Below are 26,768 nucleotides of genomic sequence, written 5' to 3' on the forward strand. Positions count from 1 at the left end.
GAAGTCAACCTGGTCATTGCAGAATGTGACTTCTATGCATTCTGATTGGCAGCTAACTGATGTATTGTATTATTGTTATTGTTGGCTACCAGACGCTAAAACAAAATCACTTATGCCAAAATGTCTCTGGCAAAGTTTGACAAATGCGCACACACCCTGGCACCACCATTATGCTTCACTGGTGTCTCAAAAAAAAAAAATAAATAAAAAAAGGCTAAGTGTTATTAAACCTATCCCTACTGACAGGTAATGACTAACTTTTCCTCATTTTGACATTCAAAAGCCAGTTAATTTTGTTGCATTTAAAAAAAAACACAGTTATTTATTTCTGCCTCAACAGCAGCTCTGCCTCAAAAATCTGTAGTCAGTCTCGAGTGAGCTGTTTCTACTCAGCATGAAGCACAAGCTTGTCAGGAGGTGACTTTACTTACAGTCAGTCAGTTAAATCTGACCTCAGGATCACCTGTACCTGCAGCCGCTGTGCGTTTATACTGTTTGGACTTACGTCAACCATGGGGATCTCCTCAGGACCAGGCCCGGGGTGGTTGGGTCCGTTGGCCAGCATGCGGTTGGGTTGCTCCACACACTGATTCTGGTTCTGGTGTAGGTGACTATGCATCTTCTTCCTCTGCTTCCTAGAGGGGTTTTGAAGAAGGAACATTTAGTGATCTGACAAAAGTGCTAAAGACAGTGACTGATATCATTTTACTACTCACTGTAATTGCTCTTTAAAAATCCCTTTTGTCTCCCTCCTTAGCTTCCATTACTTCTTTTGCTCGCACTTAACTCATCACATGATTGTTTTATGTTCATGGTAATATTGTCAAAGCGCTGCAGCACTCTCTCTCTGGATTGCACCTTTGAGAGACCTTATGGCCACTTATTGGAATTAAAGCGTTTTATTCTTTGTTGTATTTGCTGTAAAGTGCTAAGGATTGAAGGTCCAGCAAAATTACAGATTATTAAAAAATATACCAAGAGTTGTTGGGATGAATTAATAAGGGAAGGCTCTTGATTAACTTCTCGTGATGAATAGGCAGTGAGAAGAACGAACCATTCTCTCATGCTGCCAACATGTCAAGGAAACCAAGCAGGCAAACATCAATAAATGTTTTTTATCTGGTAGAGTGTGGTGTGTCAGTAGCTGATTGATAACCAAACTAGCACTATGGCTAGCAAGCTAATCTGCTAGCATGTGGGATATCATTACAATGATAACTTAATAGACCTCTCTGGCTGTGGGTTTGACAATGTTGTCTTATGAGCACTTATTTAAATGTTTCAAATGTGAAAATATTTTAATAGGAATTGATTATTGAAAATGATGCTTGTTGTCTTTTCATTACAGTGGCATTGAGCTGTGTCCTCTTTATCACTTTACTTCTCCAGCCGGACATTCAAGCTGCTACATATTAAAGAATCAGAGGGAGAACGCTCACATGTGGAACTTTAACACAAAGAAATGATGAATGAAATCATACTGAAGGGATCGTTATTTGTGGTTAAATTCTGTTACGTGAGGTATGCATTTGTATGAATATTCATGAAATACAAAATGTAATATTTTGCAAGGAGGTCAGTGTGTTACATATCTTAATTTGTTTGGTTCTCCCTTTTCAAATTTCTTACATTAATCATGTTCGAATGACAATTTGTCAAAACGTAACAGAGGCAACAGGTTGATTAACAAGCGTTTCCCCTGTGATTTACAGTATTATTACTTTTTCACGTATTGTTTTATTTTGTGCTTCTTTGTACAGCACAAGAAGGCAAGCTTGCAAAGCTAACAGGCCTAGCGACACAGTCGGCAGTCTCCATCGGTCATGTGCCTTGCAGGTCGTAGTGGCCCCTTGAGTTTCCCGACTAGTTGAGGCTCCTTGTCATGTTTCATATGTCTGCGAGATGTTACCAGTTCCACCAAAGACACATTTCCCCTGTAAACGACTCAGATGCTGACTGATTGAGGTCTAAAGAGATCAAATTTAATGTCGGATATAATAATACTTCAGTAACAAGGGACATTTTCTGCACAACAAATAGTTTTACTTTTAAGTAAAGTTTGATGATAATACTTCTGTGCTTTTGCTTAGATAGGATTTCGAATGCAGGACTTTTAATAGTAATGGAGTATTTTCAGATTGTTGTACTTCATCTTAAGAAAATGATCTGAACACTTCTTCCTGCACGGCTCTACAGCATGAAAAAAAGCGGCTCATGGCTAATTTCTCTTCCAGTAGGTTAATTTGAAGGTTGGGAGCCTTTCATAAATGGGGAGTCATTTATCTTTCCTTCAAAGACACATACTTGGTTTTGCAGTAGGCCACCACACAAACGATGCCAACCACCAACAGCGCCACACAGATGCCTGTGATCGTCAGCACCCGCCTCTGGTAGAGCTCCTCAGCCTCTGTGGATGGAAACACACACACGTACAAATACACACAAGTTCACATGCATGCACACGTCCATGCATTGCAGAAAATCACAAAACAGACAGGAAAACGGCCACACACACACACACACACACACACACACACACACACACACACACACAGACACACACACATACAGCATGAGCGCTACTCCATTGATGCTAACTACAGAAACAGGTTTCTCACTATTATCTGCTGCCATCCTATCCCCTGTGCTGTCTATAAAGCAACTCCTGCTCTATCATGTCACATGGCTTTCTGTTTTAAATGTACTACAGTCACACAGTGCTACTACAACACAAGAGTAATTCTATAAGTTCATAAATATTATGATGGAAAGCAGAGCTGTATACCTACATCCTGACATAGACTTCCTGCTGTCCTTATACAAGTGTATTTACAATGGCAATGGGGATGTAATGCTACAGATAGTACTGGAGGGGGTCTGAATGCATGCCTGCATGGATGAGATCATTAAACTGAAAAAGGAATAAAGCATTTCTTGTTCAAAGTGTTGACACCACAATGGCCTGAGAGTATAAAGGTTTGGTATTCTCAAAGCTCACCGTATTACTGTCACCAAAGGTAAAGAGAAATGCAACAAGTGTTTTATATTTGACAGGAATATATGTATGTGCTTTAATGATCTGTATTTTCCTTTTTGTATCTTCCTGAACAGGTAATGTGTTTGTACAAATTTGACACAGAACCCTATACAAGTCTTTTAAGTGACCCTTTGGTGGTCATACTGGAGGGGGGTCCTGGCTTTTTGGCAGTAGAACCCTTGTTTGTTTGTTTTTTTCTGAAAAGCAGTGTTTTAGTTTAAAGCTTCATGCTTATTTTACCACTGACAACACTCAGCATCACTGATGGGGGTGGTTGAATGTCGTCAGAAATGTTGCACCGTGAACCACACCCAACAGTGATGTCACAAGTTCCTGGAGTACACCTTACATCACGGCAGGAGGTGAGAAGTTAAACCAGCAAAATAAGATGAAAACAATATTTTACTCTATGAGGCATTTTTTGCTGTGACAGGCTCGAGTCGGCTGCAGCACTTTCTTGTCATAGGGAGAACTTGCCTTTGAGAAAACATCTCTAGACAGATTTGGATCACATTACACTGCACTACTTTCGACTCATTAAGCTCCAACAGGTTTGTGGTGATGCCGTGTGAATACTACGCCATCTTGGTGCATCTAGGTTATTTCAGACTTCTGGGCCTGCTGTGGTGTAACACTCTGTGTCAGAACGGCAAGCGCAACGACACAATCGCAGAGGGAGCAACAAACAGAACAGAACATGAGGGGGAGAGGGAGGGAATCAAAGGAGAAAAGGCTGAGAGGTGAGGAAGGAGGAGCAGGAGGGAACACATAGACAGAAGGAGGGGAGGGGAGGTTGGGAGGGGAGCAGGAGCGTGTCCTGGAGAAAGGCCCAGGGAGAAACTAGACCCATAGAAACCAAAGGCTGGCCTGACTTTGTCCCCTTATCAACTAAAACTGGATTAGGTAGGCCCTTGGATTGGTAGTTACGGCCGAATGAAACTCCCTGAAGACCAGTGATTGTTTTTCAATGTCATAAACCTTCTGTTACACAAACATTCAGTTAGTTTCAGTGTTTGTGAAGCTTCTGAAGCTGTACACTTAATTCAGGGACGCTGATCAGTACTGGAGACTATCTGTCTGTGTATCTAGCTGTGGTTCTGGTGGAGGGAAGCTGGTAGAAATAAGGTAAAATACATCAGAAAGCTGAATTTTTTATAGCATTTCTGAAATCAGGTTAAATCAGGGGCAGGTGAATCACAAACTGTCCCATTTACCTAATTCACCGCCTCACCTTTCCCCTTCTCCCCTCCCTCAAAAAAGCTCTAGACACGCCACTGAAGGGGGAGGAAGGGGTCGAGGGAGGGGAGGGGGCGTTCTAAATAAAGGGCCTGTGTAGGGATTGACAAAGCCTACGAGAGCCTTGGCCCGGCATTGTGTGTGTGTCACAGGGGACTGATACAGAAAGGCAAAGGGAAATGGGAAGGCGAGCTCGCTGGCACAGTGGAGCCAACAGCAATCGTGATTTAGGACAGGCGAGCTCTCGACTCCGACACTGAGTCAATCAAGGGCAGAATAATAAGGACAGACTATGTGGTCAGGCCTTTTGCTCGCTTTTGGCAAGGCTTTGCAAAAATACTCGCAGCTTGCATGTTTTTATTCGACAGGCTGCTGAAGCCAATATGCACGTTGCCAAAGCCCAGAGGACGAGCCAGATACTTGTATTTATCGATGATGTGAGACAGTCTCTGATTTTTGGACAAAGAGACTAGCTTTTGTTCTGATATGGTATCCAGATAAACACAACTTTGTATTAGCCCTGTTACATTGTGTTTTAATTCTCCTCTGCGCTTTCTTTCATTGATGTATCCGTCTCAGTTAATTTGTCTCTTTCTCTAATGTCTACTTTTCCAAATTCGTCAGACTGTAAGAAGAGTGGATGCAGAGAGGGGAGGTTACATGTCTTAAAAGCAGGTTAGTGGGCAGGAGAAAAAGAGGGACAGGTTGAGGGAGACCCAGTTGTTGGTTTTAGAAAGAAGATGGCACAATAATGTGTGACTGTGAGAGGATCTTGGCAAACCCTTTAAGCACAGCAAAATGAATAATAATGTTCCATACCCATAAATTCAATTCTGAGAAGCTCTGCCAGCACAGAAAGTTGTCGTGGTAAAAGGAAAGAGACAGATAGGGTCAGGTGTAATGTCCACTTTGGAGCAGATATATTATTTTCATGTCCTGCACGCTGAACCAGGATATAAGTTAATTAGTGCTGTCAACCATAGGGACTGACATGTGTACCGTCCAGTAACAGACAGACAACTCAGACAGCCTCAGCTCGGTGACCCCCAGAAATGAGAGGAAAAAAAAAAAACAAAAACAGTACCAAACCAAATCAAAAGCGAAGGGAGAAAATGAAGCAAAGGCAGAAGGAAATAGAAGCCAACAGGCAGGAAAAGGCATGCGGAGACAGACGGACAAAGACAGCAAGACAAGAAGCCACATCACTTACTGCTATATTTACTAGACCTCATTTCTGGAGTAAACAACATTGGATAGAAATACAAAAGAAAATAATAATAAGGAAAAAAAAACAAGACAAAAGGAAAAAAAACAAAAGATAAAAAGCAGTGAGTTACTCTCCAACATAAAAACACAGTACAGTCGATGAGGCTGGCACAGCAAATGGGGGTGGGTGCTGTAACTCGTTTGACTAATGGCAATTGTGTGCCTTTGTATTGATTACAGCATACCTCTTGTATAGCACTTTGTCCCACTACTGCTGCGTACAGCTATTATAACCTTTCACATGATTTACAAAGAAATCATCTCAGCATTCCCAGTTTCCATGGCTTTGCATGCATTACTGGCCACAAAGAGAGATGCTCATACGAAGGACATTCTGCAGACCCTAACCTGAACTACTCTACGTTTTGACAGTGCTTTACGTTCGTTGCACCAGAAAAGCAGGCAGTAAGAAATCAACATGAATTTAAAAAAGTAGAAAGTGTTCCTTCAACTGATTGAAAGAGCATCACGATGCAAAATAAAAGCAGAGCGTCACACAGACAGATTTCAGCGTGTAGACGAGGCTTGATGGTGGGGTCAAAATAAGCAGACGTTACATATAATGTGAAATCTTATGATGTAAAACCTGTTCTTGGTTTGAATTCGACATTGTTCAGTGTGGAAGCTTAAACAACAGACAAACAGCAAAGCGAGACAACATGGCGTGGAGCAACAGTGTCTAACCCCTGGAAACAAGAAGAAGAGGGTCATTTTTAGCCCTCTGTTTCATCTCCGTGTGATTGCTGGGCCTGTAACAGGAGCATGACATAGCCAGAGGAGGAAGGAGCAGTTTTTTTTTCTGTCTGAAAGTCAGCAATCACCAAACCTTCTGTGCAGTGCTAAATTTTATGCACGTGTCCTAGGAACTCTGGTTATCATCTGATTGTACTGTACTGACTATATATGGTTCAGTGTCACTGCCCATGCAATCACAGGAGGGTGACAAGACATGCCCCATTTGCATCCCTATGATTTATAGGAATAGTTTGACTTTTTGGGAAAACCGCGTATTTGCTTTTTTGCTGAGAGCTTGGAGAGAAGATTGATACCACTCTCATGCTTGTACAGTAAATATCAAGCTAAAGCCAGGAGACTGGTTAGCTTAGCTTAGCATAAAGGCTGGGTGCAGAAACTAACCATGGTAAAATAAAACAGCTCCTACCATCACCACTGGTTTCCAAGTAACCTCAGGCTAACAACAAGGTAGGAAGTCATTGCTTCTAGCCAAAAATACCTTCTCACATAACATTTATCTACATTCATTTATCATTTTGTCACAAAGAATCAAACTAACATGTTAATTCATGAGCTTTAGATGTGCTGGTAGGTGGATTTTGTTACCACTGGATGTAGCCAGGCTAGCTGTTTCCCCCTGTTTCCAGTCTTTGTGCTAAGCTAGGCTAACTGTCAACGTACTAACTTAAGCGAACAAGTGTATTTCACAAAACATGTCAAACTATTCCTTTACGTCAATTACACTGTGATGAGAAGCAAAACATGTGACGATGAAGATATTAGAAGTCAACCCTAGAACATTTCAAGCAGTGTCTAGCCACATGCCATAATTAAATATTTTCTCAGATGATCCATGGATGCTCAGAGTAGAAACACATTATCACATTCACCACGGTGGGTTTTACCCTAATCTCTTAGTTCAGGACAGACTCTGCTGACATGACATCAAGAAACTCCACTTATATGAAAATCAATACCACAAAGGGACCCTTAGACACGAGTGAGGTTTTCAAATCCCATTACATTAAGACTTGAAATGTGAACATGCTCTAACTCTAAATCTCATTCACTTGCCCAATTATTTGGATTTTGGACACACTGTAGCTTCTAGCAATGCCTGGCAGCTGTTCAAAATAATGTCAGAATGACTTACATTGTTGTCCACTCTAAAGCCTTCAATCGCCAGTCGTACTCGTACTCTAAAAAGTGGCTTCGGTGAAAGATTTTTTCTCTTTCTTTAGAAAAGAGGGGCAGCATGGAGTTAGGCCTGACAGCATTATATTCATAGTTTCTTTGCACATAGTTTAGCCTTGATCTAGCCTTGGTCAAGCAGCACCAATGGACCATCCAAGCGTTCCAATAAAATCAAATAACTTCAACTTCCTGTGTAGTTTACTGTGTTGATCCTCTGTCTCCTCTGTTTCTTTTTGTGCATTTCACTGGATCAAACTGTAATAGAAGTGTTCTGTGTACAGCTTAAAAATACTGAATTTTGAATCGTAAAAGTAGACACAATAAATAAAATGTCCTTATTGTTGAGTTGCCAATTCTGGGGCTTTTTTTTTTTAGCTGCTCTCTGCGTCAAGTATCTAGTATGTCATGTGCACTAAATAAGATTCCACGCAGATGAACCAGTGTGAAAAATAGCTCATGTGTGAATGATAAAATATCTTGATTGTTTTTTTCTGGTGAGCAGAGGAACACCACAGAGGATCCAGGGGAGACAGGGAGAGGAAGGGGTGGACACAGAGGCATGCAAACTCACAATCTCTCTCTCTCACACGCATACACACTCTCCTCATTAACTTACATGAAACATAAGAACAGGTTTGCAAACACACACACACACACACACACACACACACACAGAGCGCTCCCACCATCCAACTCCTCAAATGTAGCATGCAGCATCTCAGTGAGAAGGAGACAGACAAGAGCAAATGGACATACTGTAGAAACCGGCCATGACGGAGTTTTGACAGCGGTCCCCCGTATAGTCATTGGGACACCTGATGGAGGGAAAACAAGACACAGAGGGGCGGGGGGGAGACAGGTGGGGAGGGTTGAAGATACAGAGGGAAGAGAGGGGATAAAACAGGAGGAAAGAGAGAAAGAGAAGAACATTAAGACAGAGGGAAAAGAGGGGAAAAGACAAAGGAGGGGAAGGAGGGAGACATAAGAGAGCAGAGAGATGAGGGATTAGAAACAGCACAATCCACCAACTACAGAGAGATAGAGAGAGAGAGAGAGAGAGAGAGAGAGAGATGACCTGTATACCATGACATCACCGCCATCAATATGACATCACTGCTACAGTTAAGACATCATCACAATCATGAGGGTCATGTGATGGTGATGCAGGAAGTAGGAGGGGTCAAACGTACAGTCGTTAACCTCCAAGCCCTCTCACACACAAACACAGATGCACGCACAAGTACACACACACACACACAATTGCCCTAGATCATGGATTTTCAGCGTCAATGATTGTGTCCATTTCTTAACCACTGACCAAAACCATGAAGAAATAGAAAAGCAGAGCACAAGAGAACTTTTAAGTAGGTCTGATTTATAATAGACATCCATTATTTTGAGTTCCATTATAAAGTATGACTGTAAAAGACTGTAAAACAGCAGACAAGGTCAGTTAATACTGATCTTCTCTGCTGTTTAATATTTGTGAAACTGTCTCAGACCCATGAAGGTGTTTTTTCCCCATGATGTCATCTCAGTGTAAAGTCTATGATAGGACACCAGGGACAGGGAGAAAGACATAATGAATGTGTCGTTAGTTGCAGAAAACAGAAGCAAAGTTAGGGGAGAAAATACTCCTCTGGCATAAATACTAGGCGAGTAAATTATATTCAAATGAATATTGTCAAGCGTCTGACATTATCCAAGATTAAGAAATCAATCTGAGTAGAGTGGATGACCATTACAGTAACAACATCACTTCACTGGCTGTTGTGTTAGCTAGGATATGTTAAGCACATGTCAACAACAAGGTCCTGGCCATGTTTCCATACATCTGAAGTAGAGTCTTGGTTAAAAACAATATAAACCTGCAATAATAGATTTTTTTTTGGCCAAGAGGAATCAACACATGTTAAACACAACATTGACATATTATAATATAAGCTAATAAGGCAAACTTGTTAGCAACATTAGCATTCATATAGAGTCCTGCGTCTGGGAACTTGATGATTGTAAATCGAATGTAAATATGATAATATTCACTCTTGTGTTAGCTCTGTTTTGGTCTCCACCGACTCCACCTAGTGTCTTTGTCTGTTTGCTGTTCAGTGCTGAATAGTGGATTTTTTTCACTGAGAACCACTGACCACTTTTGTTGGAAATAAGGCTGATGAAGACCTATGAGAATTAAACCAACTTTAAGCTCAAACACTGAGCTTCCATGAAGTCAAAATCGATGTTTGAGTGTTTATCACATATGTTCTTGTGCTACAGGCTGTATCTGGCCCAAATGGTGGAAAAGTTTGTTTGTCACTAACTGGAAAATGATTAAAAAAAATGTTGATTACTTACCCTGCACATAGGGGCGTATACTAATTTTGCATCCAATTAAACATTTTCTTGAATTTTCATAACGTTGCCATGGATGTATAAAGAAAAGGAGTGGAGTGTTTTGTGGGTGCTGGACCTCAACGATGATGGCTACACAAAAACACATCTTTATTAACTCATTTGGGTGAAACTGGATCATATTTAATGGAGAAAATTTTTTCTGGTTTTCATTCTGATGTCCTCCAGCTTCTCTGCCTCAACTCTCTGTGGTTTACGGAGTTTCTTCATAGACAGATAGCTTTACTTGTTGCTAAAGTAACTGCTCAGTGCTGCTCACTGTACTGGGCTCAGCAGCCTGCCAGCAAATACAGCCGGACCAGGATCAAACACAGCCTCCGAGACCAATGGAGGCCAGGAATTTAGTGACGTTACCGAGGTGTCCAGTTGGACAGATAGCTTACATATTGTGGCTACCATTTGCTAGTTAGTTTGGTTAGCCATGTAGCTGACGTTAGTGTCAAAATCAGCTGACTCAGCCCCGGGGTGCCAGGTCCCATTTGATCCATTTACTATAAAATATTGATTGGAACAGCTTTAATGCAGCGTTAAAGTACTTGACATGTATAATGTGCTAAAGGAATTATCTTCTCAGCATAAAAAACGTGGATGGGATATGGAACGTATAAATAAACAACCTGTATCACTGGCCTCCTGGATGTCTTCTGCAGTATGACTTTATCAGTGCGATGCAGTGTAGAGTTGTAGCAGTGGTTAGCACTCCAAACAACACATACATACATAATCAGAATGACTTTGAATGTGCCTTGTAGAAGTCAGTGTAGTTTGAGGTCAGAGTTTAATGAAACTGAAACTCCAGGTGCAAAAACCCAGCAGGAAATGAAAGTGATGTGCCCTCTTTAGTCATGCATATGCAGTGGTTTAGGAGTGTGCAACGACATAGTCCACTGAAAACAGCATCCTTGCTCTGTGTAATGCTGCGTTTGTGTGTTTCGTGCGAACGCCTGGTCACCCGTCTCAAACGATAAAAAAGCCCTAAATGTAGCCTGTAAACTGAGCCTTAAAGAATGAGGACTGGTCAAAGTGACCTTCCAACAAATGCAAAAGTTGGAATGAGTGAAACTGAAATGGTTCTTACAAGAATAGAAATATAAGAGCACACACACACAAATACATACACAGAGAGAGGAACCCTGTCTCCTAGAAATTCCATTTATACAGAACTAATTAGCACCAAATACCTTTTGAAGGAAAGTAATGCCGACCAAATTACGTTTTGTATTAACATAATGAGGAAATGTTAACATAAAACATTTGTTTTCCTCCAAAATAGGCAATCTTGCAATATCCACTCCTAGTGACTACAGCATAGTTCAACTGTTTTATGGTTATGTTTAGGCACTGACAGCACTTGGTTAATGTTAGGGAAAGATCATGGTCTGTTTTAATACAGAAAAAGTCAGCAGTTACTTGAGACATAAGATTTTCTACTAACATCTAACTGAAATCACAATCTTTCCCTGAGCCCAACCAAAGTGTTTTTGTTGCCTGAACCTGCCCATGGTCTGGATGTGAATCCTGGATTCTGGTGTCACAGTCATGCAGGGTACGTAAAATGTATTGTTTTATTCACTCAAACAAATGTTGACTGTGCACATAATGCAGGCAGCGATTACGTTTGTCAGCACAACCTAATTATGAATGCAAATTAGTTGTATATAAACTTAATTTCTAAGAGACAGGGCTGGAGAGAGAGACAGCCCTCCACAGTGTGTGAGCATGAAAATGGTTGGAATGGGTTTTGGTATTTCTCGGGCATAAATAACAGCAACAGTTTACATGCAGCTGCAGAATGTGGTGTTCTGTTTCTGGATGGGTGGCGAGCTGTCAGCGATACCACGGGCTGAATATGATTCATATTCTGGCATCAGACATCACACTCACAACACTGAAACTAACAAGTAGGCTCCTCGCTGCATCACAGCAACTAGAAAATTGACACAGACGCACACACATAGTGCAAAATATTTGATGCTAAGTGTTGATGCTGCAGTTCTTTTCTATTAATTCTCATCAGCTCTTTAGAAGCGACACTACAGGACCTCATCTGAATTGATGTCCTTCAAAAATGAAAAAAATATTTTTCAGAAAAATGCTTTAAATTCTGAAATGTCTTGAATTTTATGTTATAATGGCGACTTTCACCCAGCCGGGCATAATTGATTTTATATTTTTATTGCCATGACTGAAAGCAGATCAGCTTTTGCTGCAGTCAACTGAAAAAGAGGCATGTTACAGAAAATCTGATCCAAAGGCAGTGCACATTATACTGTGTAAGATGAATCACAACAACTGATGTTATATTATGGGTGTGGCCCCATTACAGTCATTATAGGATAGCAGAAGCTCTCCGGCTCTAATAACCACACTGTCTTTATTACAGTGATTTAGCATCTGGTCAACATATTTATCTGGTTTAAAATGCAAGGAACTCTGTCTAACCCTCATGCATATGCTGTCCATAGGACTGACTGGGTATCCTTTTCTCCTCTTTCTCACCACTAAGGAGACAACTTGCATTTTGAATCAATTACAGCAAAAACCCTCGGAAGAGCCCACTCAGCAATTTCCCATAGAGTTATAAATAGAGCAGAGAGAGAGAGAGAGGTGGGAGACACTCGGAGCAGAGGCAGCCCTATGCCGACAGAGCTTTTACTGTATATCATTTTCTTTTCTCTTTCGCCCCTTCTCTCTCTCTCTGCTTCTCGTTTCCCCTCTTCTCTCCACCCTTTCCTTATCTACCCCTGCTTGCTTTTGTTCCATCTGATCTGAATGAAAGCAAAGCCTGTGATTCATTTTGTTGTATGCGTTCGACAAAGGCTCATCAAATTTAAGAGAAACAAAACGCACATAGCCACGGACATTATGTTCAGGCATCAATATTAGCCTGAACTCCTGGCATTTGTAGATTATATGAGAATAAATGAACTTTATTGATTCCAATGGGAAACATAGCATTGTCAGCCTATAGCTGGGAATGCGTGGGCTACCAGACTAGAGCTGGGCCAACAAAGTTCAGATTGATCAGAATCAGATCTGCAACTGTACACGAACATCTGTAACACAGGTTCAAAGGAACAGTAAGTAAGCAAGACACATCAAGCTTTAGCTGCTAACAGCTTGCCGGGGGGCATGTTTGTATGTGCTGATCTCTACTTTAACCTCCACACTCTGATTTAGCCAGGGTGCCTTTCTGTATGTGCTGTCCTCCACTTTAACCTACAGACTCCATTTTGCAGTACAGCATTACTTTCCCCTTCAGGGAAGAGGAGATTATGCCTTTCCATGGTCGGCACAAAAGAGCTTGCAAATACCACCTCGAATTTCAGGGATATTAATTTTTTTTTTTTTTTTTTTTTTTTTTTGCTGCCTGCCAGTGCCACGCAGTGCACTGATTTGCAGCTGTTGTGCAGAATCGTGAGTGGCATCGTGTGTGAGCGTGAGTGAGAGGTTTACATATCTCTGAGGTGAACGCACTGAGCGGACAGTCTACAGACAGCGCTCTTATTTACATCCTGTTCTCCACTGCCCCAAACAGACAGGCCAACAAAGGATGACAAAGATGAGAAGCCCCAGTAACTCTGTGGAAACTGCTGGCCAGTCTGTTGCTACCTTGCTGGGCTGCTGTAGCCTCTTGTAATATGCAGTGTGTTCACATGTAGCACAGTCATGCACAGAAGGTTGTACAATCCTGCATCCTACATTTTGCACCCCCAAATTGCTATACACGCAGCTTGTGATGTCTATATGCAACCTCCTGAACAAAGTTTTCTGCTTGTCAGCACCAAGAAAAAAAATCCTGATTTATCCTTCAGCAGTGACCGGAAGGTACATCAGATGAGAGATAGAGAGAAAGGCAGGAAGAGAGAGAAAGAGTGAAGAGGGGAAGTAAGGGATAAAGATATATAGAGAGATGGAAACAAAGAAACAGAGAGTGTAGATCTGGAACACACACCAAAGGATCTAAGGATGGATTTCTAGCTGATACATCCAATCGTACAGGAGGCATAACAACAAAGCTCTTGATCATGCACGACTATACACGCCATCTGTTATCTGCACCGTCAGGGGAAGTTCCTGTTACACATCTCTAAAATGACCCAGTATGTATGGCAAGTTGATACTGAAGGATTACAACCTCCACTTCAGAAAATATTCATTTCACAAAGAGGAAAACCAAGATTTCTTTCAATTTAATACAGAGCTTTGATTGCATCTGGCATACTGTATCATTTAATGTGTACCAGGATGGCAGTGTTACAGGATACTTCCACATTTACTACATTAGCATACGATGCTACAAGTTGCCTTTATGCTGTAGCCAGGGTTTTACCATTACCACTCTGCCAGCATGAAGGAAAATATTGACTTATTTTTCAAACGAAACTTCTAGGCTAATTATGCTATGATGCACCTTGTTTTATTGTATTTTTTAGAAATGTACTTTGTAACATGTTCATACGAATAAATGCCAGTTTTTCTCTGTAAAAAAGTTGATATAACACAGCAGTGATTCATCCAATATCCAGTTCATGAAATTTTTTGCACTTGCTGTTCTAAACACCTACCAGTCTGGTAGCTCTTTCCTGGGAAAAATCCTCCCACTCACAGGAAGTGATGCATTTATGTAAACAGTTTATTTCAAATAAACAGCCGAATAAGAATTTGATATTTCAGCATGCTGTGAACCCTGTCAACTGCTCCTGGTCCGCGGCGTCAGTGCAGAAACAGTTATGGCATCACTACTACTACGTTTCAGATCCAGCTTGGCATGAATGTGGCCATTAGTTTGCAAAGCAGGCCGTCCCGTCCCCTCTCTAGCGGGACAACACAAAACATGGTGACGAACAGTCTCAGAGAAAAAGAGGAGGAAAGAGCTACTTCGAAGGCTAATGTTTGTCAGGCCTGAGCTGCGTACGTCTTACTCATGTCATCCCTATACAGAAGCCGAGCACCTGCTAAACGTTTTCAGCATGAACAGCAGGCTGCTGTGTCTGTGGGGTGTTCATGTGTGTGTGTGTGTGTGTGTGTGTGTGTGAGCTCCTGACATCCAAAAACTTGAGTGTCAGCTGCCAAACGACACAGCAGCTACAGGGATTCTTGTCACAATGTAAAAGCTGAAAAACAAACAATAAAAAAAATAGGCACTGTTGGCATGATGTGGGTTTGGTAGCTTCTTCAACTAAAATGTGCATCGAACGACTCTCAAGTCCTGGAAGTGTGAGGCTGACACAGCATGTAAGCACACCACAGCATAAAATCAAGTGTCAGCCACACAATCACAGAGCAGAGACCTGCAGCAGACAGTTTTATACCAAAGGAAGAGAGCGGGACAAGAATGACGCTTTGACATCAATGATCGTAATAACCGCGAGAAGGTTGACTAAGAGGGAACTATAAAATGACAGCACTGTTGTCATCTGTTCAGCAGCCCCAGAGGGAGACAACTTCAAAACAGATGGACATGCATTAAATATGCAGGTATCATATTTATTTCTGATCATGCCTTAGAAAAAAGAAAACACTGTGTGTCCTATTGCAGTCATTTCTCAGTAAACACTGTGAGATGTTTGAGGCTTCAGCTTCATGCAGCCTCACCTCTGACAAGCACTTTTGCTATTATTTAATGGCTCCCCACAATCACCTGAATGCTGTCAACTTTAGAAACGTGAGTGAACTGTAAATAAACCTCTGGCAGACTATCCAGTAGTTAACTGGTTACATCATAATCATCATAATAGGCCTACTTCACTAGAGATCAGTTTCATTGTGCTAATTATGGTCATGTTCGGCTAGTGGTTGTTGCTGTTGGACTCTGTCTGAATGTACAGTTAATGTACAGTTAAAATGCTACTTGCAGCTAGCTTTAGGCATTAGCAATACTGTGTTTGCAATTTTGTTTGCTAAGCAACTAGCATGACTGCTAACAGTGGCTAATGATAGATGGGGGTGACAGTGAATATGTTCATAAAATGTAGGCTAACATTGACTTAATCGTGCAGCCTCACTGATAGCTGAATAGGTGGAATAATGAAACTTCAGGACAGTCCAAATCACTCTACATTTCTGACGTACTCGAAGCGGTCTCGTTCCCTCTGTCCTCTTTGCTTTACGAGGTGCCCTCAGCATGCAAAGTGCTTCATGGTTACATGCCAAGAGAGTGACCGACAACAGAGACGGCAGCCCGTGTACTACTGTACGTCAGCAGAACGTCCTCTTTAACTTCTCATGCCTGTGAGGTTCTCCTGGGCGATGATGTGCTCTGCAGGGTGAGCAACTGTAGAATCATCTGCCATGTTAGTTAGCTGCTTGCTAGCCTAGCATAGATCAAGGTCAGCAGCTGTATTGTCTGATGGAATATAGAAACTGGCTATTTTAATTGTTGAGAATTATATATATTATTGTCTATAAGACCAACCAAGCTCACCCCCACCCCTGCATATTGACTCAAAACAAACAAACAAAACAAAACTACAATCGTCCCTGCTGATGAGAATGCTAATGCTAGTAGTTACCTCTGGGTTCTACTAGCACATTGCTAACAGGTGGAACTCACACCACCAGTGTTTTACGCCTCATCTAAAATACTTTCATTGCTAATCACATAAATTAAAATGGTAGCCAAATTCAATCATTTTTTAACGTTAAAATATTTGTTAAAAACTGGAGTTTAGAGATTTCTAATGCAAGCACACCATTGTTTAATTGTTCACTCTTGTTCATTTTATTATGACTTTCTGAAACCTTTTCTGAAGTGTTGTTGTGATAAGCAAACCTCACTTATTGTAAACTGAAGATAAAGCTAATTTTTAGTGCGTGTGGACATAATGTCTGAGTTAAGATCTGTTTAAGCCGACTGCCCTACAGAGAAAAACATTAGCTTTTTCTGTAAACAACAAGCCTTAGAAATCGGGCACAGTGAGTGACTAGGTGGGCTGCAAGTGCATGTATGTGGGGAGGGTCCAACCAGGGAACAGAGGACAAGGTTGTGCAGTGACCAGCAACACAGTGTCTGAGACCAGAGACAGAGAGTGGCAGACAGAAAGAGAGAGGGAGGGAGGAGAGACAGGGGGGAGTGACTACACACTGATGGCTGAGGGGACGGGGGGCGGCTGAGCAACCAACTTACTTGCAGGACAGCTGGTTAAAACCATGTATGAAGTAACAGTCTCCTCCATTGACGCAGTAGGCCTTCTCCGAGTCATTGCAGCGCCTCGCATGACTCACACCTGGAGACGGGGTGGTGGTGGTCACTACGAGGAGGACAGTCAGACAGGGAACACACGCAAAAAATGCTCAATGTCACCTCTTTGTTCAAATAACAAGGTGTTCAAATTTTATGGCAGCCACAGTACTACACATCATACCACACTATGGCACATACCTTTCAGAGCTCCTTAGTGAATTTCAAAGAGCTTAGTGTGACAAATCTATTTACTTTTTGGGCAGGCATCAGTCACTTTCCAGTGCTCACTGCAGCTCTCCAGCTCAAAGCTGCTGGTTTTGTGAGTGGAAAGAGTCAGTACAGGTTCAGTCAGATACACCTGCTCCCCAAACCCCAGAGCACGGCTGTCTTCTTCCTTTCGAACTTGAAACTTTTGCATATATTCACAATTATCAATATCAGTTCTGTAACTGCTGGATTCTCCCTAGACCAATTTCAACAGTCTGTAAAATAGTCTGATACAAGAGCTGGACAGTAATAACATACTAACACTACGCTCACTGATCTCGACAGGTACTGTATGGTGACATGTGTAACAACACAGTTCAACCGCAGTCAACAAATTAAGTTTGTGATTTCTTAAGATTCCTGTATCTTTGAAATTAAATAGCTTTTACTAACAAACACATATGATTCTATTCTATTATAACCATTTTAGTCTGAAAAGTTCCATAGATGTGCTGTCAGATCCTTGTGGGAGGGTAAACTTGCTTATGCTAACAGATTAATAGCACTCATATTTGTTAAAATGCAGGATGATCAATTTTTAGCCAGCTACAAGAGTAAATACCCCTTGATCTTAGGAAACGGACTGAAAATGTTTTAGGTTTTTCAGAGAGAAAATTGACAGAAACTGTATGAAAAAATACATTTAGGAACAGAGGCTTGAAGAACAAAGCATGTAAGAGGGGCATTTGTACAATGTAGGTGTATACATAGCACACAAGTTATCTTAATGATTCTAATAGATAGATAGATAGATAGATAGATAGATAGATAGATGGACACTGATGTGTCGTTGCTCACAGATCTGCACGCTGATTATACTCGTAACGTTTTCTTGTCCTAGTGAGTTTTCAGCCACACAGGTGTAGTTGCCAGAGTCTTCCACACGGACATGACTGATCTGCACCTTTGAGTTTTTTCTTCAGTGAAGGAGAAAGAGAGAGAGTGACACGGAGCAGATAAAAAGACAGAATCAGTTACTGTTATTTGAAATAAAGGCAGCAGACTCATCTCTGTCTGGCTGAGAAATTTAATTCTGGTTTCCAGGCCAGACAAGCAATAAACCACATGTTCATTGTGATCGGCCTGCAAAGCTAATGGACGAGTATTAAGTCAAACCAGAAACAGGCTAAACCTAATCTTTAGGAATACAGGAAGTGATTCCAAGAAATGGACCTATACTCTACTGTAACTGAACTGAAACACAAACCACAGATACTTAAAAGTAGAAATCCGTTTATATGATGTTAAATGACATTGAATCAGAGTGAACTGCCAAACACAAGCGTAACAGTGCTGTACATCAGTGAATAAGATGATCATTTCATCCAGTGAAAGAGCGGACCAGATGACAGAGTGATCTGTAATTATAAACCAGGTACGTAATTAGTGTCTGTGTGATGTAACCAATGCAACAAAAATAAGACAAAGACTTTTCGACATGTGTTGATTTGGTGTGAACAGTGTCTCAGAGGTGCAAAATGAAAGCCAGCCAAATTTTACTGTACACATAGGAGCTGCTGGCCTGGAAGCAATCACTTTGTAAAGACACTGCGAAAAATGAGGAAAAGTACCTGTTCCAGGAACTGTACTGTAAAGTTCAGGTAAAGCTGGTATGAGGCGTCGTAGCCTCAGCCACACATAGTAAATACCCTTGTGCTTTGTCCTGACAACAAACCTACATGAGACTTCTAGGACATATCCCTCTGGCATGGCTCGCTAAGGCAACAGCGTGAAACATAATTAGGCATTTTGTACTTAAATGATTGAAACTCTGTCAAATGCTCACTTGACAGGGCGACCTCAGACTTCTGAAGCCTGAGATTGGCTCTGACTGAACTTTAAAATGCATTTTTACACAGAACGAGGAGTGTGGATTTTGGCCCTCATCTCTTACAGTGTGGCCCTTAGAGGAAGGTAGCACTTCAGGGCCAGTATGGAGAGGAGGAGTGATTACAGCCCTATGACTTTCTCAATTTGCATATGGGCATGTGGGCATTGTATTAAGGCTGAATTTTAACCTGCAGTAAAACTTTCCTGCTCTTTTACTGTCAGTTGATGAATGGAATGAAACAAACAGAAGTCAGAGAAACAGGAGGTTAAAGTCCAACTTTGTACTAAAACAGAGTTGTGAAGTTGCCCAATGTCACCAAAACAGAGCTGCATATCAGAAGCCGTTGTAGTATGTACAGCATGTGTTTGAGGAGGCATGCAGTCATCTGCCTGGAATTGGGGAATTTTCAAACCTCTCGGTGCGTACAAATGAGAATGTTAAAAAAAATATCCAATCTGACAGACTCACTTGTTGGTCTTTATTTTGAGGTCTCTGCCTTTCTGTAGCTCGTGTCCATCTTTGTACCAGCGGAAGGAAGGGCTGGGACTCCCCGACGCCTCGCACTTCAAGTACAGCTTGTCCCCTTCATTCAGAGACTGGTCTCGCATCAGTCGAAGCTTAGGAGCAGAGGCTGGACAGAGACAGAGAGAGAGAGAGAGAGAGAGAGAGAGAGAGAGAGAGAGAGAGAGGACGAGAGGAAGGGAGCGGAGAAAGAAAATCAAAGCTTGCATTACTGAAATTAACTACAGACATTCAATTAATCTATCCATTTAATTGTGTGTGTGTGTGTGTGTGTGTGTGTGTGTGTGTTAATGAGGGTGGCTGATGAGAATCTGTTAGTGATGGTTCAGTCGGGGTCAAAACCTGAGGCTAGAGGTTAGAGTTCACATGAGAGATTGCTAAAGAATAAAGGAATATCAGTAATAAAACACACACACACACACATACGCGCAAATGCAGTGGAAAAGCGGTTGGGTAAGGTCTGAATCCTGAAAGGCAAAGACAAACTGTAAGCTTCTAGAGAGAAAAACGTTCCTCAGAAACTCTCTGCAGCAGATTTTCACTATGGAGCGATGTGGATGTGCTTACTTGTGCATGTGTGCGCGCACGCGCATGTGTGCATGCATGTGCTTCATCAGTCTCAGGAGAGTTTCACTGTTTCTCTCTTCTCTCCTTAAAAACTACAACAGACTGCATCACTGACACCAGCACAGGCAACACAAGCACACAGAAGCTAAAGCAAAGAGACAACTCAGTGCCATCTAGTACCATTTACACACACACACACACACACACACACACACACAGTCGAGGTGATAGGACACGCTTGATCAGCTGTGAGGCGAATGCTGTACAGGCCCACAGCTCCTCACAGCGCCGCTGCATCCTTGTATTTACTCCTCATATACGCACAGTTGATCCTGTAGATGTTGTGAGCTTCAGCAAGACACTGTGGGTCTATATGTCTGTGGATGTCTCATAAATCAACAGGCTCAATATCGTACGGCGTACATCCTGTGCAAACCTCACGACTCCAAGTTTAGTTCTGATGTCGTTTTGAAAAGAGGACTTTGCGGCCCTATTCCTCTAATGCAGGAAACACAAAGCATAGTTTAGGACTGCACAGCAGCAGGTGTTATGATAAGGGGTCTAAGTGATAAATTCATCCCAGATTGTTGAGTTTGCCAAAGTTTCAGCTCTTTTTAAATGTTATATTATGGCATTTTGCTTTTATTGGATAGTTTCACAGCAGAGAGCAACAGGGAGCATTTGGTTGAGAGACGTGGGGGTGACTTGGTACAAAGGTTCCCATTAAGACTTTAACTGAGGACACGATAGTTATACCTATCTTAGTCCGCTGGGCCAGATTCTGTTTTCCTGTTTTCTTTACCTTTCTTACTGTGAACAAAGTGTAAATAAAATGATCAAAAGACACGCTGAAGCACTGGGTGACATGTTCCTTTACTATCATGAACACACATACACCGTAATTTGTTTTAACTCAATCCTGCTGCTCGTAAATGCTCCCTAGAACACCAAATGTGTATTAGTCCGCCACCTAAAATAGTCCTCAACAAATGCACTTCTTACTCCTGCTTGTCTAACATTTACTAAAAACTACAGTGGCCATCTATTTCAGGAAATCACTTCGTCTTTAAAAATAAAAAGCTAAATATTGGTGACCTGTTTTACATCTTCAGTAGTCACAAATGAGCTTCTGACAGAGTACCAGACATGAAAGTCAGAAGGTGGTGAGAGACGAGTGCGCATTGCCGGTTTTAGTCTTTTCATGGGATTTATTCAGAGCAGCAACATTAACGGCAACCTTCTCCTTAAATCACATAAGTTGAAGTTAATGGGCTGGGGGAGGAGGGCAAAGTCAGGACGGAGGTAAAAAAGGAGAACCTCGATGAAGTACCATCCAAGCAGCTTGCAGTTATGTAAGTAGGATTTAAGTAGGATTTTTAGACTCACAACAGAACAAGCAGCACATCTTTAAATCCAGTTCTCACATTTTGTGAGATTTAGTCTTGTCACAGACTCGACACACGCTGCTGATGTATAATTCCACGTCACACCAAAGTAAATCATCTCAACATCACCAGATGCTGTCTTTCTCTCTCTCTCTCTCATGACTCCTGACTTGTTATGAGTTATGCTGAAGAATAACACTGAGTGTCACTGTCATAGATTTTTTGGAACTTGCCTGCTATTTTTGGTAATGTCTTAAAACAACCAAAATAACTGACAATGGCACTTTGTTTTCTTTTCGGAGGGTCCAGATGCCACTCCATCAGTTAGGACTAAATCCACTGCTGAATCTTGACTCACTCAACTAGATTTGGTCTTGGCTTGTGCTTGTGTTGACTGATTAAACCAAACAATGAAGAAAACATGAGGGCTCTTCTGTTTCCAGGCCAGATGCAGAAGAGACACAGCAGGCAGCTGTTTACAGTGAAGACGCTCTGGTAAACCCTCGGCACTACCCACTCAGCAGACAATGTCAGTGACGAGCTGGTGAGCACAGCGGAGCATTTAGCTAAAGAGCCAAGGGTTTGTCTCAAGAGTTGGTGGAGACAAAAGAGACAAGTATGCTCCATCAGAACTGTTTATGGGATGGTCCAATAGCTCCGGAACCCCTGTCCCCCCTTTTTGTTGTTGGATTAGGACGAGCTGTTCAATTCAACATTTACACCCACTTCACGCTGTGATTGGCCAGCTGTGCGGTGAGTAAGGAACCAGGGTTTTAATTTGCCTCTCTTTTTTCATTCTTGACACTATTTTGGTCCCTTGTCAACCTTATGAAACATTCCAGGAGAAGGCGTTCATAATGTCTGAAAATGTGCACCATTATCTGTATATTTAAATGATGTCAAGTCTCTCCCTCCTCCCCGGCTGTTCATCCAACCTTCAAGTGTGGCCGTTCAGAACAGCTGTAAACACTTTTGCCTTCTACTGTGGTTGGAGGAAATGTCACACAATCTACCTTGTTTTGAGAATAACTGACCCTTGCACTCAGACATACCTATAGTAAATCCAGCATGGCACGAGTGCAGCATTAAACCTCCCCATCAGGACAGCAGTGTCTGGAAGTCATTACAGGAAACATCCTGTGTGCAGCTCACATTTAAAACAAGGACGAGTTACCAGGGAGTATATTATGTTGGCAAAGATAAAGTCAGAACTCCCCAGTTTGGTCTGACAAACAATTTTTCATGGGAAAATGAGCAGCCCCCTTGCTGTTTTCATTCAGCATTTTGCTGTGGATATTTTGCAGGAGACAATGCAGAAATCATGAGAACAGTAATCTAATAGCAAAGTACCATATGTGGAACAGAGATGAGACTTCAATGTGGGAGGGGCGACTTTAGGCCAATTCCAGCAGTGCAGATTTGACATTTAGACTCACAATGACAAAATACCTCTGAGAATAATAATCTTTGTTTATATTGCACTTTTCAAAAGCAAGTTACAAAGTGCTTCACAGTCAGCAAATACATTAGAAATAATCAACAGTAAATTAACTAGAAATGCCACCAAAACAAAGAGAGAAACTATAGCAAGGAGACACAAATAACACAGTGGAGTCAAGTACATACACAAGAAGATACTGATTGAATGAGTCAAGGTGCTGCACGACACAAGTTACACTACACAAACTACAGTTATCATTTCACAGCAGCATAAGAAACGTGAAGCACAACTGATAAACCAGAGACCAGTTAAAAACCAGACAGGAATGATAGTTGTGACTTGTGCGAAACCAGGGAGTTCATTTAAAATATGTGTGGGAGAAAGGGAGTGAGGTGTTAAAATGAAATTTAGGTCTCCGCAGATTGGAATATTTTTCTAAAGCTTGGCAAAACACACACACGAGTAGGAGGTTAAGAGACACAGGAGGAGAAGGAGAGGACAGCCAGTTAGTCCATACATCCAGTGTTGAATAACAGTCAATCCTTCTGTCAATCTATTAATCAATCCCTTCAGACTACCTCAAGTGGTCACTTCAATCACATTTGCAGAAGCACATCTCTTTCATAGTGCTATACCCGCTGTGTGGCCAGACAAACATCCTCAGGTCCTCTTTATCTGATATGATACGAAAAATTTCCTACATTTCCCAGCATTTTTTTGTTTGTTTGTTTGTTTTTTTTAATGACAATTTCCAAACTCCTTGTACTAAGCTGCTGGTTTTTACATGGAAGTGATGGGAGCGATTGTGATACCAGGATAAGAGCAGGAGAGCCACACATTTTCCAACTAAGAGAAAGCAAGATAAAATTGTTAAGCTTGTTGCCTAAGCTTACCTTACCTAAAAGTTCTGTTTATATACTACCAGTTTGCAACATAACATGTATTTTCACGCTGCTCAAATTACATTTTAGATGATCATAGTGAGGAAACATTTTCAATAAACACCTGCAGAAAGCAGAAACAATAAAGGGTTAGGTTTAAGCACCCAGAGCACTTGGTGATGGTTAGTAAGAGATCGTTAACTTGGTTAAATATTGAAAACTTTGATGCTGAGTTGAGGCATAAGACAGGGCATGTTTACTTTTTCCTCCACCTTAGCCAATACACGCAATACTCAGGATGTGAACCACAGTCTGTAGAGTCAAAGTCATGTGCTTCAAACATCAAACCATCTACCCCGAATACCTCCCTACGACCTCTGTGCGGTACAAGAACTCTTCCTTGACTGGAAAAAACCTTGCCATGCACATAATGCAGCCAGCAACCACTTTATGTTTCCAAATGAAAGGTAACTGGCAAAGTAAATTAATGTAACAGAAATTTCTAGGAGGAAGGGCTGGAACAGGAGAGCCACAGAATTTTCAGTCGAGAAAAAGCAAGAGAAAATGATTAAACTCCTGTGAGTCAAACATGGTGAGAACTAAAACCTGACATTTGCTGTTTTATGCTTTAGTTAGCTAAAATATTTCCTGCTATTAAAGTCTATTGTTGTGCAAGGAGTACCTGCACACTGGAATTGCAGCCCCTTTTAATTTTATTAGCAACGTTTTGACCAACAGCAGATCTTCTTCAGACAAATACCCACAGGAAGGAAATGAGGGATATGACCAGCGTCAATAATCTAATCGAATTGAGCTGTACTGAGTCCGGTGTAAATACTCTGACATAATGTCATCTACATCTTACCATCAAGCTAATAAGACCAACAAAAATGGGTTTTGGGGGAATTTGTCCTTTAACAATTAATTCTAATATTCTAAATTTCTAAAATTCTGATTAGGTCTTCATAAAATCCTTAAAACAAGATGATTTTCATTGAAATAAGTGAGATTATTTTACCCCACTGGCACCTATTTTACTTGTGTTTAGAAAAAATATGACTATATTTTGGTGGATATTACTGCAGATGCTAAGATGGATATTACTGCAGCCGCTCCACTTAGCAGCCATCCAGATGAGGTTCATCACCTGGTGAGTCTGAGGTGAGACTGTCAGGCTTTTATGCAGGTTTGTGTGGATTTGAGTGGTGAAAGAAAGCCTGAAGCAGCTGTGAGCGGTGAACCTGGTTACCAATGAGCTCACCCCTCTCTGGGACGCTCTCCTCAGGCAACGTGGAAGTTCAGTCATTCTGGGAACGGCAGCTAAGAACCAGAAGGAAATCACCCTTCATGGATATGACATCTGCATTTCATGGGCTGATTGAATCACTACAAATCCCCACTCCAATTTTAACTAATTTTTAACATCTGACATAATGCTTGAAGCCACTTTAGAGATTCAAACATCCTTGTGAGTTTGTCCTTTAATGAGAATGATAAATTGAAATTTATCTCAATGATAATGAACAATAATGTGGAAAATGAAGTTGTTCCTGCATGTATATGTGTGTTTATTGTGCACTTATTTAAATCACACATCAACATGACTACTATTTATCATCACAGGCCTTCTACTCTTATGCCCAAGAGCATTCATTTCAAACTAAATTCAAAGATGAATGATCAATACGGACCTTCACTTACTTTAGATGTGATGATTAATTCATATAAGACAGGTAGGTTCTTACAGGACATTGATTTATTTTTAATGGCTGAATCTTTAATCACAGTTACTCATAGGTTTAAAAAGCTGTAAAACATATAAACAACCTTGCTGCACACCCTACTGTTGCTGCTTGATGTTCCAAAACCGAATCACAAATGCTGAGGAGGAGGAATTCACTGTGGAGGGTTCTTCATTAGGTCTTAAAACCACTCACTCTATGCCAGAAACACATTAGCACCTATAGGGTGCATTAGGATGTTGGACAGATGACGCTTTAAATAAGTAATTCAATTGATGTTTCCATCTTGCCTCATTGGCTAGACCTTCATTTTCATTGCATTAATAATCAAAAAACGCATGTAAGACGGCACAAGGATCCCACTACATGGTAAATAATTAGCCTGAGGGTTCATAAAACATCTTAAAACATCTGAGACTCTCCTACTTGATAAATGCAAGAAAATGTCCCTGAGTTATTAAAAGAGTTCATTCTCTAAAAATGGAGCAGCACAAAAAGAAACCACTGAAAGATCAAATCGAGGACAGGGATTGATTGATTGATGTATCGATTTGTCAATTGGACAAACAGTGAGGGTTTTTTAAGGAATTTATAGGGCCTAACGTTAAAAATATTTACCCTTTGTGAGATGGAAATATAGATAGTTAGAGGCATGAGCAATCAGAAACCTGAACATAAATTTATCAGAATCAGCTAAACCCTTTAAAAGGCTGTCAAACCTCTACATTGCACCTCATTGCTACAACAATGGCCTTTTACATTAACGTCTGATGTCGACCTTTGAATGCTTGTAAAATGCGAAAGGAAAACCTTATTTATCATCCTCCATACCTGTTTTTACCTGTAGAATCATCCGAGTCAACTAATAAATCCTGTGGGCCCTGTCAAACCCTCTTTGCAAAAATGCCTATTTTTGGCAGCAGTGCTTGCTAACAAGAGCAGAAAAAATATTGTGGATGAAACAGAAATACATTTCAATTGACTTAATTTGGAAATGTTATGTTTGAGGTTGAGGTGGAGTTTGATAAGAAAATATTCTGACTACTGCAGACATTCAAAAAAGCAAAGC

The 26,768-nt window shown here is 41.2% G+C and overlaps 1 protein-coding gene across 1 annotated transcript in view; it reads right to left on the reverse strand.

Annotated features, from left to right (window-relative positions):
- Nucleotides 1-26,768, reverse strand: part of nrg2b (neuregulin 2b) — a 49,475-nt gene that overhangs the window by 4,929 nt on the left and 17,778 nt on the right. The window contains exons 2-8 of the mRNA XM_041944001.1: nt 19,630-19,792; nt 18,129-18,247; nt 17,007-17,130; nt 8,225-8,283; nt 5,093-5,116; nt 2,305-2,407; nt 506-635 (exon numbers count right to left, since the gene is read on the reverse strand). Coding sequence (XP_041799935.1) covers nt 506-635; nt 2,305-2,407; nt 5,093-5,116; nt 8,225-8,283; nt 17,007-17,130; nt 18,129-18,247; nt 19,630-19,792 — 722 coding nt within the window. The remainder of the gene's footprint in view (nt 1-505; nt 636-2,304; nt 2,408-5,092; nt 5,117-8,224; nt 8,284-17,006; nt 17,131-18,128; nt 18,248-19,629; nt 19,793-26,768) is intronic.

Source organism: Chelmon rostratus, chromosome 9 (genome assembly GCF_017976325.1).
Source record: "Chelmon rostratus isolate fCheRos1 chromosome 9, fCheRos1.pri, whole genome shotgun sequence".
NCBI classification, from domain to species: Eukaryota; Metazoa; Chordata; class Actinopteri; order Chaetodontiformes; family Chaetodontidae; genus Chelmon; species Chelmon rostratus.